This window comes from Vulpes vulpes, chromosome 14 (genome assembly GCF_048418805.1).
Source record: "Vulpes vulpes isolate BD-2025 chromosome 14, VulVul3, whole genome shotgun sequence".
NCBI classification, from domain to species: domain Eukaryota; kingdom Metazoa; phylum Chordata; class Mammalia; order Carnivora; family Canidae; genus Vulpes; species Vulpes vulpes.
Window position 1 is genome coordinate 78,764,140 of NC_132793.1, and position 16,967 is coordinate 78,781,106.

Consider the following 16,967-nt stretch of genomic DNA (forward strand, 5'->3'; position numbering starts at 1 on the left):
GCTTCTCCCTCTGCCTGTGTCTCTGCCTCTCTTTCTCTCTGTGACTATCATAAATTTAAAAAAAAAAAAAAAAGAAAGAAAAAAGATTACAACTTTATTTTCAGTAACTTTTAACCAAAATTTTGCATTTTCTTTATTCATGTAGGGAAAAATTACAGTAATATTGTCAGTATCTGTGGCTTTTTCACTCAACAAAAATTACAGATACTATCCCATGACATTATTGGCATATTGTAGATCTCTCCAAATACTACTATCTGCTACTAGATACTAATTTGTTAGTATAAAGTAACACACATATATTTTAGGATACCTGAACTTAAATGTTTTAATCATAAATTTTATGTAATTGGTTTCTTTTAGAATCATATGTATTTTGCTTTACATTTTTAAAAGCATTGTTCCGAGGATCCCGAAGTTTCACCAGTTTTGCACGGGAGTGTGTGAACCCTTGCACCACAGGGCTGCACAGAGCATTTTTGTAGGATTAGAATTTTGTTTTGAGTCTATTAATTGATGTCTTCAAATAATTTAAGATGACAGAATTAATATCTAAATTTCAAAAATGAAATGAAGTATTTCAGGCCCAGTGAAAAAAAGAAAATGCATTATGCTATCCTTCTCTGCTGGGCTTCCGACTCTCTTGAGTTATAAGGTTTTGTATGATCTGCCTTCTTAAACATTCAGTTCTTTTTCTTTTTTTTAGATTTTTATTTATTTATTCATGAGAGACACACAGAGAGAGGCAGAAACACAGGCAGAGGGAGAAGCAGGCTCCATGCAGGGAGCCCGACATGGTCTCCAGGATCAGGCCCTAGGCTGAAGGCGGTACTAAGCCACTGAGCCACCCGAGCTGCCCGCTAAACTTCATTTCTTACCAGACTCCCTCCTCTCATGATGTCCTCTCCAGTCATACTGTCCTTCCAGTGTCTTATCTAGGCTTACTCTTTCCTGCCACATCTCTTTATATGTGCTTTTCTTGCTGTCTGAACTTCTTTCTTTCCTCCTTTGTTCATTCCATTTTATCCTCCTTCTCTTGGCTCAGGTATTACTTCCTTGGAAACCTTCCCTGACCCTATGATTAGATTACGTCCTTTTATTATAGGCTTTCTCATCATGTTGAGATGTATTTCTTCTTCTTCTTTCTAATTTATGGCTTGTTAAAGTTTTACATTTCTTGTGTGATGATTTGGTTAGTGTGAGCTATGCAAAGTTAAGGACCATGCCTGTTCTTCCTTACCATTGTATCCTCGGTGCCCCAAATAGTGCTTGGTAGATCATAGGTGTTCATAAATATTTCATTGGTTAGTTGGTTACATGGATAAATAAATGAGTTTTAAATCATGGCTGTCCAATAGAAATATGTGAGTCACAAATACAAGCCACATATGTAACTGAAAAAGGAGAAACAAATGAGGTTGATTTATTATGTTTTATTTAATGTGTCCAAAATATTGTCATCCTAACACACAGTCATAAGAAATTATTACTAGGGTGCCTGGATGGTTCAGTTGGTTAAGCGTCCAACTCTTGATCTTAGCTCAGGTCTTGATTTAAGGGTCATGAGTTTAAGCCTCATGTTGGGTTCCATGCCCAGCGTGGATCCTACTTAAAAATAATTTTAAAAATTTATTACTAAGATATTTTATGTTCTTTGTTTTCTACCAAGTCTTCAAAACCCAGTGTGTATTCTACACTTCTAGCCCATCTTAGTTCAAACTAGCCACACATGACTAATGACTGCTCTGTTGTACAGCACAGGTTTAGATGTCAAAGCATATTGAAAATTAAGAAATTTGGTACTGGTTGCATCATGGTCCACCCTTTACCTAAGGGTTAATATTAAAAGCAGGATTTTGTTTATTCAGAAATTCCCAAAATTGAGGTAAAAATAAGAGAGAAAATACCCAGAGAGTATATCAAGTCAATACTTTAAGTGAAAAAAAATTGCAGCGAATACTGAATACTTATAATTTGCTTTCGTATATATTTTCTTCAATATTTGCATGTTAGGTTTATAAACAGAAAAGGAAAATAGAGTCTTTGGAAAGATGTTATGCAATTGGGGACAGTGAGATTATGCAAACTAACCTTGTCTGGGAACCTTTTCTTACGTTCTCTCTTTAAGTAACATTTTTATTAGGTGGTTCTTGTTATCTGAGCATCTTTTATTGCAGGATGAGTCTGGAAAGGCTTCTATGGTAAAGTATTACTGTATTTTAATGAGTCTGACCACCAAATTTAAGATGCACCATTATTTTGTATGTTACATTGCCAATTCTAGTTGATACCATTGTAAGACACATCCTTATTTCAAAAATGTAAAATTTGCATGTGTGGCAGGGGGTTTTATAATGGGTGATAATAAAGTATTTGAGTAGAAATCTCACGGAGGAAAATGAATGTGGGAAGAGGTGACTTGGTAAGAAGGAGCAGCAGTTGTCAAGTTCCTCCAGGGTAGTTGAAGGAACTGTAAGGGGGCCTGTCTGGCTGGAGGCCTGTATGGTTTATAGACAAAGGGAAAGTGGTAGGAAAAGTAGGCACAGAGGTGGTGCTCCTGGTTGTGTAGAGCCTTGTGGGTCATCGAAGGACATTGACTTTTTTTTTTAGGACGTTGACTTTTTATGTTAAGTGAGAAGAGAAGTTACTGGAAGCTTGAACAGTGGAGTGATTTAATCCTTGTACTGGGATCACTTCTGGCTGCTTTGTTAAGAATAGATTTTAGGAGGCAAGAATGAAAGCAGGGAACCAGAATTAGGCAGCCCTAGAGGTGACTATGCAAATATTTGAGATGGGAGACATCAATGGTTTGGATCAGAGTAGTATTGGTGGAGATTATGAGAACTGATTGGATTCCAGATTTAATTTGAAAGTATAGTTGACAAGGTTTGCAGATTTGCTGATGGAAGCCTCATACGATGTGAGAAAAATGAAGGGTCAGATGATTTCAGGTCTAAGCATTTGGTAGGTACCATTTATGGAAATGTAGAAGCCTGCAAGAGAAGTTGGGTGAAGCAATCAGTTGACCAGTTTTGAATGTTGAGATTAATCCTCTTAAACATTCAGAAGATAGGAGGCAATTAGAGGTTGAAGGGAAAAGGCCTGGTTGAAATTATAAATTGTGTGTATATTTGTGTGCATATATGAATGTACATGTGTCACATAGTATGTGTCCATGTATTTTTATTTTTTGATCCTTATGTCATTGACTATTTCTTCAGAATTCCTTTTTTTTTTTCTCGTGTATTTAATCTTTGGTTTTAATATTAGTGATTTTGTTAACTATTTGATGACATTATCTCCCTTTAACAGTGGGATATAAAGAGAGATTAAGTAGCTGGCTTTCAAGGTACTGTTGTAAGGAAAGAGACTACTCCTGTTTTTTTAAGGTATCGTTTTTAACTTTTTATTTTGGAATAAATTTATACAAAAAGTTGCAAGACTAATGTGATAACTTCTGTGAACACTTAGACTCACCAATATTTTAACATTTCTTGTATCATTCTCTTTAGGCACATGTGTGCACATGCCTTATATTTTTCCCTGGGTCATTTGAGAGTCGGTTCCCTTTATCTTACTTGTTTTCCACTTAATGCTTAAGTGTATAATTTCTATAAGCAGACACTCTCTGTAGATATAATCATAATATAGCTAGCAAAGTCTGGAAATTTCATATAGTAATAATTTTTTCTAATTGATAGTTCATATTCCAGTTTTATCCATTGTTCCAACAGTGCTCCATATAGTATATTTTTCTCCCTTTAGTAAAAATTCAGTCTAGGGACGCCTGAGTGGCACATGGAGCCTGCTTCTCCCTCTGCCTGTGTCTCTGCCCCCCCCCCCCCCCGTGTGTCTCATGAATAAATAAATAAAATATTTAAAAAATAAAAAAATAAAAAAATGCAGTCTAGAACATGTATTGCATTTAGGTGTCATGTCTCTTTAGTTTCACTTAATCTAGAGCAATTATTTCCTTACCCTTACTTTGTGTAGTGTAGCGTATTTTTGAAAACTACAGGCCAGTTATTTTCTAGAATGTTCTTCACTTGGGGTTTGGTGTTTCTTTGTGATTTGATTCAGGTTATGCATCCTTGGCAAAATACACTAAAATGATATGATATCCTTCCCTGGTTATCACATCAGAGGCAAGATGTCTGTACTTCTTTCCTTCAAACCTCTGTCCTAGCATTTTGTGTTTTTGGTTTTGTTTTTTTTTTTTTTTTTTTATGTGTAAATGTTACAGTTAAGATTTGTTGGGCAGGGAGGAGAACAAAGATTCTGTGACTTAAAAAGGAAAGTTGGAAAAAACATTGCATTAACTTTGGTATGCTACTCGCCACTAAAAATCTTTCAACTAATTCTCCTTATTTTCTTTCTTTCTTTTTTTTTTCTTTTTAAAGATTTATTTATTTATTCATTCAGATTGAGAGAGAGACAGGCAGAGACACAGGCAGAGGGAGAAGCGGGCTCCATGCAGGGAGCCTGGCGTGGGACTCGATTCTGGTCTCCAGGATCACGCCCTGGGCTGCAGGCAGCGCTAAACCGCTGCGCCACCGGGGCTGCCCCTTATTTTGTTTCTATGCCAGACTTTCAGATTATCATATATTTCTGAGTGGAATATTTACAGAGAATGCATTTACCAGAAAATTGAAATGTCTGCTTACCAGAGCATTTATTCCTCCCTGTAAATCATATGATATGTATACTGACACATGCCTAAATGTCTTGGGGTGCTGACAGAATCTAGTTTCTACAGCAACATAGCAATATTTTCATTATCCAGACTGTTGGGACATTGCCAAGATCACACCATCTATGATAGATTCTGAATATAGACCGTTAGCCTCTCTTTAATGCCTCTGTCATCAGCCTGCACAAGTGATGTTAATCTTATATAGTCCACTTTGAACATTTTGTTGAATATTTTTTATTTTTCAAAACTTAAAAAGAACTTTTAATTTTGAAATAAATGTACTTTCACAGAAACTTGCAAAAATAGAACACAGGGGTTTTATTTATCCTTCATCCACTTTCCCTGCATGGTGAAATCTTACATAGTACAATTCAAAACCCAAAAGTTGATACTGGTACAACCCACAGACCTTATTCACATTTTACCAGTTTTACATGTACTCATTTGTGTGTGTGTGTGTATGTGTGTGCATGCATGCATATGTGTGTATGTAACTCTGTGCAATTTTATAAGGCATAGATTCTTGTAACCACCATTACAATAGAAATACAAAACTGTTTCATCAGCACAAAAATCCCTCATTCTTCCCTTTATAGTCACTCTTCTCTCCTCTCTCTCCAGCCTACTATCTCATGTCTAACCCCTGCAACCACTAATCTTTTCATCATTTCTATAATTTTATCATTTTGAAAATTTTATATAAATGGAATCATACAATGTTACCTTTTGAGATTGGCTTTTTTCTTCAGCATGATTTCCTCAGGATCCACTAGGCTATTGAGTATATCAATAATTTGTTCCTTTTTATTGCTGAGTAGTATATATATCTCAGTTTCTGTACCATTCACCAATTGAAGAATGTTTGAGTTGCTTCCGGTTGGGGAGCTGTTACAAATAAAGCTGTTGTGAACACTGGTGTGCATGTTTTTGTGTGGACGATAGTTGCCTGAATTTCAGTCTCCACCTTCAATAAATAAATGTTTGTTCAGTGTAAGTCACTGTGGCCTGAATTATATGGGTGTGCCAAACAGGGCCTCTGTTGTACAGTCTTTAATCACGTGGTTGTACTAAAGTGCTATTGAAGCAACAGCATGATTAGGATCACATTGTACATATGCTTTTGTAACCTCTTTTATCTTCTTCTCACATACTAAGTTGTCAAATTTCCAACCTTTGAAAATACTGTTTTTGAATGGATATCTATTACTCCATTATGAAATGAACATTTACTATTTTTGGACTGTTTATTACATCATTCAGAGGTCCTCTCATGGAACCAGAAACCACTGTAGGTATTTCAGCAGAAAATGTTTAGAACTAAAAGAACAAAAGAAAAACACTGTGGATAGTACATAGGTATTAATTGCAGTGACCAGCTTTTATAAATCATAGGGCCAGAGGAACGAAGGGATGAAATTGGGATTAACAGAACCTATAAGTTGGAGATAGGGCTGGGAGTTGGACCTCGGAAGAGAAAGTGTTGCCCACTGGTGCTGGTACTGGTATCATAAGAGCCTTTTGGGACTGAGGCTCAAACCTCTGAGTTGAAAGGACTCCCTGATGAGTGAGTCCTTTCAACTGGACTCAAATATCAGTGGAGAGGATATTTGGCAATGAGTGGAATAAGGGTGACTTTTCTGTTGTGGTGGTACTGGGTGGCTAAAACTTTAACAGAAAAATCAACCAGGCATCTTTTTGACCAGCAGAACCTAAGAAAGGTTTTGGTACTACCAGGGCTAATGGGAAATGAGAAAATACACAAAAGAGAAACCAGAGAAGGGGAACTCAAAATTGTGTAAAAACTCTCCCCAAATCTCTGGTTGACTTCTGAGCTACGTATGTGTGAGGCAGATGGAAAGTGGTCTGAAATGTGATCAGAATTACTGCCACCATGGCAGAGATGTAGGGAGCTAAAACTCTTAAAGAACACTTGCCATTTTTTTTAGCTGTAGGTACCAGGAGAAGGAATGCAGTTAGTGAGGAGGTAATGCAGAAAAAAAGGGGCTAAAGAAAGGGAACCTCAAATTCTAAATATAAAACTCTGTCCAAGTTTGTACCTGGCCCCTCATTTGTGTGTATTGCAGACGAGAATGAAAGTAAACTGAGATCCTAGCTGCTGCCCATTAAACACATGATGGAATTAGTAATTTGGGTCTGAGCATGTTAATTGCCTGCTAAAAGAAAAACAGTATTTTTCAGAACAATATAACAGAATCCAGAGTTTACAGCACAACATTCACAATTTTCAAGGTCAACTCAAAATTACTCAACATGAAGAGCCAGAAAATAACAACACATTCTCAAGGGAAAAGACACAAATGCCAAATTCAAAATGAACAAGATGTTACAATTATTGGACAAGGATTTTTAAAGAAGGTTTTATAATTATGTGAGGTAAAAGAAAAATAGGCTTGTAGTGAATGAAAAGGAAGGCCAGTTCAGCAAAGTAAAAGGAAACATATAAAAAGAGCCAGTGGGAATTTAGAATGATATCCAAAATAAAAAACATTTATTCTCTGGGATTTATAGTAGTAGATAAAGATGACAGAGAAAATAATCCGGTTTTTGAATATAGATCAAAACAAGTCATTCTTAACCTAATTTGGTTTTTTTGTTTCTTTGTTTTAAATGAGCAGAATTAAATGGGTTTTTTGGAGTCTTGAGAGGAGAAAAGAAATTGAAAAAATATTTGAAGAAATTATAGTAAAACCTTCAAAATTTGGTGAAGAATATAAATTTATAGATTCAAGAAGCTATACACCAACAGGATAAATAGAAACCTAACATATCAAACTGCTGTGAAAACCAAAGATAAAAAAATCTTGAACATAGCTAGAGAAAAGTGACACATAAATGGGGAGATTCAAATTACCATACACTTCTTAAGATCGTGGAAGCTAGAAAATGTCTTTTAATGGAATGAAAGAAAAAAATTATCTTTCCAAAATTCTGTATTCAGTGAAGATATTCTTCAAAAATGAAGTAAAAAAGATATTTTTAGGTAAAGGAAAACTAAGAGAACTTATGGGCAGACCTGTACTACAAGAAATGTTAATGGAACTTTTTCAGGCTGGAGAGAAATACCCCCAGTGGCAAACTGAGGTCTTTAGGAATTGGTGAAGAGTATCAGAAAAAGTGAATATGGGGATCCCTGAGTGGCTCAGCAGTTTGGCGCCTGCCTTTGGCCCAGGGCGTGATCCTGGAGTCCCGGGATTGAGTCCCACGTTGGGCCCCTTGCATGGAGCCTGCTTCTCCCTCTCTGCCTGTGTCTCTGCCTCTCTCTCTCTCTCTCTCTCTGTCTCTCATGAATAAACGAATAAAATCTTTTTTTTTTAAGTGAATATATATCGTTAATTATAGGATTTTTTTTTCCCTTTTAATGCTTTTAAGATACAGAAAATCTGAATAAGCCAAAGTCTAAAAAACTGATGTTGTTAATACCTCCTCCATCAAGAAAACATTTCCACCATGACTTCACTGGTATGTTCTTTAATACATCCAAGAAATAGTCCCAATTTTATGCAGAGTCTTTCTAGCACTTGTTAGGTTGCCAGCATAACTGTGAAACCTAAACCTGATAAGACATCACAAGAAAATTACAGCTGTGTGATGGACATAGATATTGTCCGTGTTTCTTTACAAAATATTAGCAAATCAATAGTATATAAAAAGATTTATGTATCACTTCTGAGCCTTTTGGCTAAGATAGTGTATAGTATCTGTCCTTATCATTTTCATATCTGATATATTCTCTATCCAAGGACAATACAGTAACTGGGTTTTTGGATCAGGAAAATGGCTGATCCATTCCATGCATCAGCCTTGTATTATAGTACCTCCAAGAATGGTGCACCCCCTTGGGACAAAAAAAAAAAAAAAAAAAAGAAAAAAATTATATGTCACGACCAAATGGACTTATCTCAGGAATTCAAGGTTAATTCAGTGTGTTAAATCAGTCATTGTAATTTGCCATTTTAACAAACTACAGAAATTCATAACAAATTTCAGTAGATACAGACCAAAAAAAGGTTTGGACAAAATCCAACATTCATTTAAATTTACAAAAAGAAATTCTTAGGTAACTAGAAGTAGAAAGGAAAATCAGTCTAATGAAGGACATGAACAAAATTCATAGTTTAACATCGTGCTTAATGGCAATATATTTTATGCGTTTCTCCTAAGATTAAGGTCGGGGCAAGATGTCTGCCCTTACCACTTCAATTTTAACATTGTTTTGAACATCCTAGTCATTTCAGTGTGGCAAGAAAAAAAGATACAAAAAAGCATAAAGATCAGAAAGGCAGAAGGAAAACAGGTGGCATCAATGTTTTTGTTTTGTAGGTTACTTTAGGTGTATTATTTAAACAGCTGGCAGATGTACTAAGTGAATTTTGCACAATCATGGAATATAAGGTTAATATTACAATTATGAAATGTATTATATACTGTAAGCAGTGAAATTTTAAAAACAATTTTATGTATAGTAACCTAAAAAAGACATTACTTAGGAATCAGTCTGTCATTGTGCATCGTACCTGTACAGTACAGGCTAAATGAGATTGTGAAGATAAGACATGAGTAATTGGAGAAATGTCCATGGATTGGAAGGGTCAATATTGTTAAGAGATCACACGTTCCCATATTAATCTATAGAAAACCTATGGAATCACTGCAACCCGGTACTAAATGTATCTAGAAATACATAGGTATATGCAAACTACCGAGATTAGCCAAAGCAGTTTTTAAAAGGTGAGTAAAGTTTTGAAGACAACACTACATGATTTCAAGACTGTTACGCAGCAATAATTTAGTGTTTTTGGAGTAAGAATAGACATAAAACCCCCAGATTAAGAGTTTTGCATGCTTTACTGACTGAGCCAGCCAGGCACCCCAAGAATAGACATTTAGATCAGTGGAACAGTGTAGAGTCCAAAAGTAAGCCCAAACAAGGATGTGAAATAACTGGATTTTGATAGACTACTGGTAAGAATGTAAAATGGTACAACTATTTTTGGCAGTTCCTTAAATGTATACCTACGTTTTTGAGTTAGGCATTCCAATCCTAGGTCAGAAGTAAAAATAGGGGCGCCTGACTGGCTCAGCAGTTGAGCATCTGCTTTGGCTCAGGTCGTGATAACAGGGTCCTGGGATTGAGTCCCACATCAGGCTCCCTGCATGGAGCCTGTTTCTCCCTCTGCCTCTGTCTCTGCCTCTCTCTGTGTCTCTCATGAATAAATAAATAAAATCTTTAAAAAAAGTAAAAATATCCATATAACATAAGAATTTTCACATCATTTATTCAAATTAAAAAAGTGGAAGCAATTTTTCAACAGGTGAATAAACAAAATGTTATATTCATTATAAATCAACTCAGCAATAAAAAGAATCAATTACTGTAAGACACAACACAATGAATACAAAAATTGTTATACTGAGTAAAACCACTGAGGCATAAGAGTACATACTGATTTCATTTACATAAATTTCTTTAAAAATGCAAACTAATAAATAGATGAAAGCAAATTCTTGGTTTCTGGAAGGTGTTGGCAGAGGGAGGGATATTATATAGAGAACATGAGGAATCATTAGAAGGGATTATGTAAATGAAAACATTTCCATCTATTTGTGGCAGTGATTAAAATCGATAAAGTTTACTATATATGAATGATAAAGTTCATTAAAAATTTGGTTGACTTTCTTTGAATTTCTAAGTCTTCTTACATTCTGTCCCCTGAGTTTAACCTTTTAGATAGTCTTTTCATTTCCACTTTTGCCCCTACCAGAGAAATCTCTTCTAAAGCATCCTGTCATACTGTTCTAATCTAGACTTTGGAGTCTTTTCCATAACTCTGCTTCTTGCATTTTCCTTGTCTTCCTGGGAAGTCCCTTTGCTGCTTCTTTTCCTGGATCTCAAATGCTGCTGACTTCTCTTGGTTATTCTCTCATTTTGGTGACACATACCTACCAGATTTGAAAGGTAAATGTTTCTTTATGTTCATGGTTTAGAACTATCATACTGATTAAGTGCCTGGGTGTGAAACCCTTAAATATCATTACTTTATGCCTTTTTTCTTGGACTACTTAATTTTTTCATAGAAGAATCTTCCTATGGGCAGAAGGGGATAGAAGGAACTTGTGTGGGTGCTAGCTCTCTGGAAGTCAGGTAGGGGAAAAAAATAAATATGAATATTTCCGTATCTGCTTTTTTTTTTTTCCTTTCCCCACACCCACTGTCCCTACTTCTTAAAACTGATACAATCTCTCTGAGAGGTAGGGGTGGTGCCTCTAATATTGCACCGTGGTAGGTGAGTAGTAACCAATGCTTGGAATTCCCAGGGTTTAATTGCACCTTTAAATGACTCTTGATCTTATTTTTTTCCAACTACACCCTTGCTTTTACTTTTATGGCTACCTGTTATCTCCAGTTCCCTTGCATTTCTGTCATTGCATACAAATTGGCTTGATTTCTTTTCTCTTCTTTTTTCTTGTAGATGCTTAATTTTCGGCTTTCTCAAGCCAAATAACTCAGTTACCACATTCTACTTTTAAATTTTGTCGAGAGGTGCCTAGGTGGCTCAGTTAGTTAAGCATCTAACTTCATCTCAGGTCCTGATCTCAGGATCCTGGGATGGACCTCCAGGGCTGGCTCCCTGAGAGTCTGAGTGTCCCTCTGCCCCTCCCTCCCACTTGTGCCCCTGTGCTCGCTCACTCTCTCAAACAAATAAATAAAACTTTAATTAATTTTGTAGAAAATTTTTCTTTCTTTTTCTTTGCGGATTTATACCTCTTGTTCCTATAACGTTATTTTTAATAGCTAGTGAAGACTTTAGACTGAATGCATGTGTCCTCCCAAAATTCTTGTGTTGAATATTAATTTCTCATTGTGATCACATTCAGAGGTGAGGCCATTGGGAGGTAATTGGGTTTAGATGATATGAGAGTGAAGACCACATGATGAAATTGGCACCCTTCTGAGGGGATGAAGAGACCACAGAGTTCTCTGTCATCCATCTGAGGACAGAGTTAGGAAGCAGCCATCTGTAAACCAGAGAGAGGACCCTCAAACACTACTATGCTGGCACTGTGATCTGGACTTTTAGCCTCCAGTACTGTGAGAAATTTGTGTTTAAGCTCCGTGTAACACTTAATGGTATTTTTTTTATAGAAACTGAAAGAACTGACTTAGACACACCAAGACAGTAGATATAAGTGTCATTTCACGTTTTGATAAATTTTTTTTGATCCTTTACGATAAATTTTAACAGGGTAAAGTGTGAGGCTCACCTACATTTTCCTTGATATTTTCCTTTTTTGTTGTTGGCTTTCTCATTGGGGACACAATTTGGTTTTTGGGAGAGTAAAGTAATCTCATTTGTGTTCATTGCAGTTGTGTTTGAATCAAGTAGTTCTCTATTTTATGTTGGAGTGTTGTATGTACGTTGACACGTGATATAAGCTCAGTTGTCTAGACTTCAATATTTTCTAAAACATGTTCTCTTAAGAAGTCTGTCATTTGCCCTGTAGACATCGCTTCCTTCACTTTTACACATTTTGGGAACTCAAGGCTCTGTGTTCACAGACTCTATCACCAGATAATTGATATATCCCTCTTTTATGCCACCTACCTGTCAGATTGTTGATGGTGGAACTGGCTACCTTGTATACATTTTCTGTTAACTACCATCTCTGTGTATGGGTATGAAGATACTGCATTCATCACAATGGTGACATTCAGTTGAAGCTACCAAATTCTTTAATTTCAGCTTTCTAGACTACCATTTTATTTCTATTTCTATGCAGCTCTATCAAAAAGCTTGACATTTTCCACATTTTTAAACTTTGAACAGGGAGAAGAGATCATAATTTATACTTGGCAGATTTAGAAATTTGGCAAATTTTACATACTGATTTTAGATTTTATTAAGTCACTCATATCCACAGGAAGCCTGTGGTAAGTTTCTGTTTTCAGGAATATTTTAAATGTGGCATTGTACTACTCACTGGAAGATTGTGAGGAAGTTTTGAAGATGTCAAAGAGGAAAAAGTGTTTGCTGGAGAAACCAGTAAACTTTGAACTATTATGTACCTTATTTTCTACAGTTTTAATGAGGACACTAACAATAATACAAACTGTAAGACATTTTCAGGAATGGTAGCTAGAAATATAATGAGACTGATTATGAAGTGAAAGTTTAAAAATCTCTGGGCCATTCAGAATAGTAGACTGATCAGTTAAATTATTTACTTGGTTCTTCATATAGTATATATTCTTTCCCTCCTCCAAGAAACCTTTTTTGGTAACTGGATTCCATTCTTAAGGCTTGACTATCCATAGTCCAAACTGTGATGTCGAACACGTTGATTCAGAAGATGCTAAAAAAAAGAAAAAAAAAAAAGTAAAAGAAAATGCTTAACTTACATCCTTTAGCTAGTCAGATCTATGATTTGTTGTCTTAATTTTAAAAGAGAAATCTGTTTTGTAATCTAAAGAATATTGTGGCAGTAGCACCTGGGTGGCTCAGTCAGTTAAGTGTCTGCTTTTGGCTCAGGTCATGATCCCCAGGTCCTGGGATCAAGCCCCTCATCGGGCTCCTCTGCCTCTACCTGCCTCTCCCCCGCTTGTGCTCTCATGCTCTCCCTCTGTCAAATAAATAAAAATTTTTTTTTAATTGTGGAGTTACAGTATTTTTGCTAAACAGATAAGGAGATAAAAGATTGATACTGTTTAAAAGGAGGAAAGAATAAATGATAAATTTGGAAATACAAAATGTAGATTCTGTTCATCAAATAAGTTTATTATTACATTGACCAGAGAGGACTTTCTCTTTTCTAAGATTATTCACAGGAGAAGAAATTGATTCACTCTCTATACTATGTCTAGTAGAAGAGGTGGTATATGTGATGTGTCCAATCATATTTGAATTAATTTACTGAACAAAAATTAAAGATATAAAATACTCTATAAAATACTCATTTTACATATTCTTACAAAGAATGGAAAAGACTGAACCAAGTAATTAATATTTTCACTAAATGTTTACTTTCTGTTATAGGCAGTGTCCTCTATCTAACGTAGGTCTAATGGTAATGTTACTTTATTTTTCTTCTCATTGGAAGCTCTCCTGGTGTTCTCAAAGAAATTTAAAAAGTTAGAAGTTAATTTGAGATACTTAGAAGGAAATGTTAACATTATTTTGTGACAGAATGTATTTTGTTTATCACATTTAATGAAATACAACTATTTGCGACGAGTTGTTGTTTTTTTTTTTTTTTTTTTTTTTTGAGTAATGGAGGCATGGAAAAAAGTAGTAAACGTCTTCCCTAAAGCTTATTTTGGTGGGTTTGTTGTGTGTGTGCTTATGGTGATGTTCCCCCTAGTTAAGCTAATTCAAAGCATTTGATGAAAGTATTAGCTCTGTTTTTTAAAATATATTTATGTACCAACTCGTTTGTAGGAGTAGTGAATAAAACTTAGTTTTTGGTAACTGTGTTCTTGTGCTTTTTATCTGAGAGATCTTCAAAAAACAGTTATTTGAGTAGAAAAATAAATAGAAAAATAACAGGAGTCACCCACCAGCCAGAATGAATATGTTCATGTTTTTGCTCTTGGTTGTAACATTTCTGAGAATATAATTAGCTTTGCTTTTCATTTTCTACCTTTTTGCTCCACAGCCTCATGATTTTGATGAATGTCGATTTGATATTAGCGTAAATGATAGCGTTTGGTATCTTCGTGCTCAAGATCCGGATCACAGACAACAGTGGATAGATGCCATCGAACAGCACAAGGTAGGGGCTCTAGTGTTTACCTGTCCATGGAGGATTAGGCAAGATACTGGTAGTAGTAACTCCTTTTAAAAGTTTTACTTTTTTTCTTTAAAAAGTTTTAAGATGTAACATGTTTTTAAAAGTCGAACATTATTTGGATAGTAAAGATCAAAGCAGTACAGATATAAATTTTTGAAATAATTTTATTTCTAACATTTGAGTTGCTCTAAGGGAATTTGTTATGACACATGTTTTTAATTTTTTTTAAGATCTAATTTGCTTTATTAAATGATCATGAGTTAGGCAGGACTCAGTGTAGCAAATTGAGGGGCACACCAACAAATGGTTTTCATTGTTAACTAAAACAAAATGTGCCCTTTTTTTTTTTAAGTAAAACAAATCTTGATTTTTATACTTAGGATTTAAATGCCTTTGTATGATCTGGATAAAAGGTTTTTGAAATAATATATTGACTGTATAACCATAATATTTAGAAGCTTCACTGTTTTTATAGTCATCTGTAGCCTTTTGGGTAAATTCATAGTGTAAACATTTGTCATTTAATTTTTGTAAATAGGAAGCTAATAGTAAACCTTTAGAATGTATTTCTTATATAGATGTATAATCCGCATTCTTGTTATTTAATAAGGGGCACCTGGGTGGCTCAGTAAGTTAAGCGTCTGCCTTCAGCTCAGGTCATGATCTCGAGGTCCTCAAAGAATCAAGCTCTGCATGGGCTCCCTGGTCATCAGAGAGTCCGTTTCTCCCTTACCCTGTGCCTCCGTCACCACCACCTTCCCCCATGCTCTCTCTCTCAAATAAAAAATGTTTAAAAACAAAAACATGAATAAGTGGTAAGTAGACTAAAGAAATGTGTGATATTAAATCTGCATTATTAGCTAACTCAGTTTATTATGATAAGACAAGGAATAGGGTAAGGTATAAATTCATGATGCTATTCCTGAGTGTGACTTAAGAGAACTTTGTACTTATTCACATACTTGTCTGTACTTGTTTGTTTGGGTTTCATAGAGTTGTAGTTGAAACACCTGTTTTGGTCATTTGACAGGTGCAAAACATGTACCCACACAACATGCATACACACTCTAAAGCAAGAAAAACCTGTCTGATTTGAGGTAGCATAGGCAAATTCTTATTGATATTGATTATGAATTTTTCTTGGCGTAAAGAAACCTGGCTGTGATACCCATTTCCCCCCCTCTGTTTTAGCTTTAGTGTTATACTGGTTTAAAATCTTGTGAATTTTGGTATGTCTGGCTGACTCGGTCAGAAGAGCATGCGACTCTTGATTTCAAGGTTATGAGTTCAAACCTTATGTTAGATGAAGAGATTACTTAAAATCTTAAAATTTTGTATTAGTTATCTTGATTTTATTACTTCAGAAAGGAGTCTAAAAATGGAGAAAATGGGAAAAACATTTCTAGTATTTAAAAGAGAGGAGCTAAAAAAAAAAAAAATAAATTAAAAAAATAAAAATAAAAGAGAGGAGCTGGAATTCCAAAATCTGAATGCCTTGAATCTAGGCCGACCTGGATTCACACTACATCTTCTGCTGTGTACCAGATACGACTGGGCGTGATAATTTACCTCTTCTTAGTGTATATAAGGAATATATGAGATAACATATGTACGGTTACTTACCAGAGTGGCTGATATATTTTCTCATTTATGACAGTGGAAAAAGAGAGGGCTTTGGAGTGACAACTAAATTTATTAAATTATACATTTTGTTTTTGGATGAAGAATTCTGCATTCAGTGAGAGTTGCTAAATGTGCCTGTAAAGAGATGGTATTGTGTATTTATTAATCAGGTCCAAGGCTCTTACTAATGATTAAAGATGTTATTAAGTAGAACTAATTTTTAACTTGTGACTTAAAGACTTAATCAGCTAACATAGATTACAGGGCTGGTTTTTTCTGTATTTTTAATTAGGCATATTTTATTTGCTTGTTTTTTATTTTATTTTATTATTATTTTTTTAATTTTTATTTATTTATGATAGTCACACAGAGAGAGAGAGAGAGAGGCAGAGACATAGGCAGAGGGAGAAGCAGACTCCATGCACCAGGAGCCCGACGAGGGATTCGATCCCGGGTCTCCAGGATTGCGCCCTGGGCCAAAGGCAGGCGCTAAACCACTGCACCACCCAGGGATCCATGTTTTTTTTTTTTTTTTTTTTTAATTAATTTTTATTGGTGTTCAATTTACCAACATACAGAAAAACACCCAGTGCTCATCCCGTCAAGTGTCCGCCTCAGTGCCCGTCACCCATTCCCCTCCAACACCCGCCCTCCTCCCCTTCCACCACCCCTAGTTCGTTTCCCAGAGTTAGGAGTCTTTATGTTCTGTCTCCCTTCCTGATATTTCCCAACATATAAAGGAAGGCCTTTATATTCCCTTTCACTATTATTTATATTCCCCAGATGAATGAGAACATACACTGTTTGTCCTTCTCCGATTGACTTATTTCACTCAGCATAATAC

At 35.5% G+C, this 16,967-nt stretch overlaps 1 protein-coding gene and 1 pseudogene across 4 annotated transcripts in view; both read left to right on the forward strand.

The window, feature by feature from the left end:
• The window catches only part of CERT1 (ceramide transporter 1), a 111,500-nt gene that overhangs the window by 16,644 nt on the left and 77,889 nt on the right, over window positions 1–16,967 (forward strand). For all 4 annotated transcript variants that reach the window (XM_025998297.2, XM_025998298.2, XM_072736996.1 and 1 more), the window contains exon 3: window positions 14,366–14,482. In XM_025998297.2, coding sequence (XP_025854082.1) covers window positions 14,366–14,482 — 117 coding nt within the window. The remainder of the gene's footprint in view (window positions 1–14,365; window positions 14,483–16,967) is intronic.
• On the forward strand, window positions 8,374–8,551 carry LOC112919770 (U2 spliceosomal RNA; annotated as a pseudogene).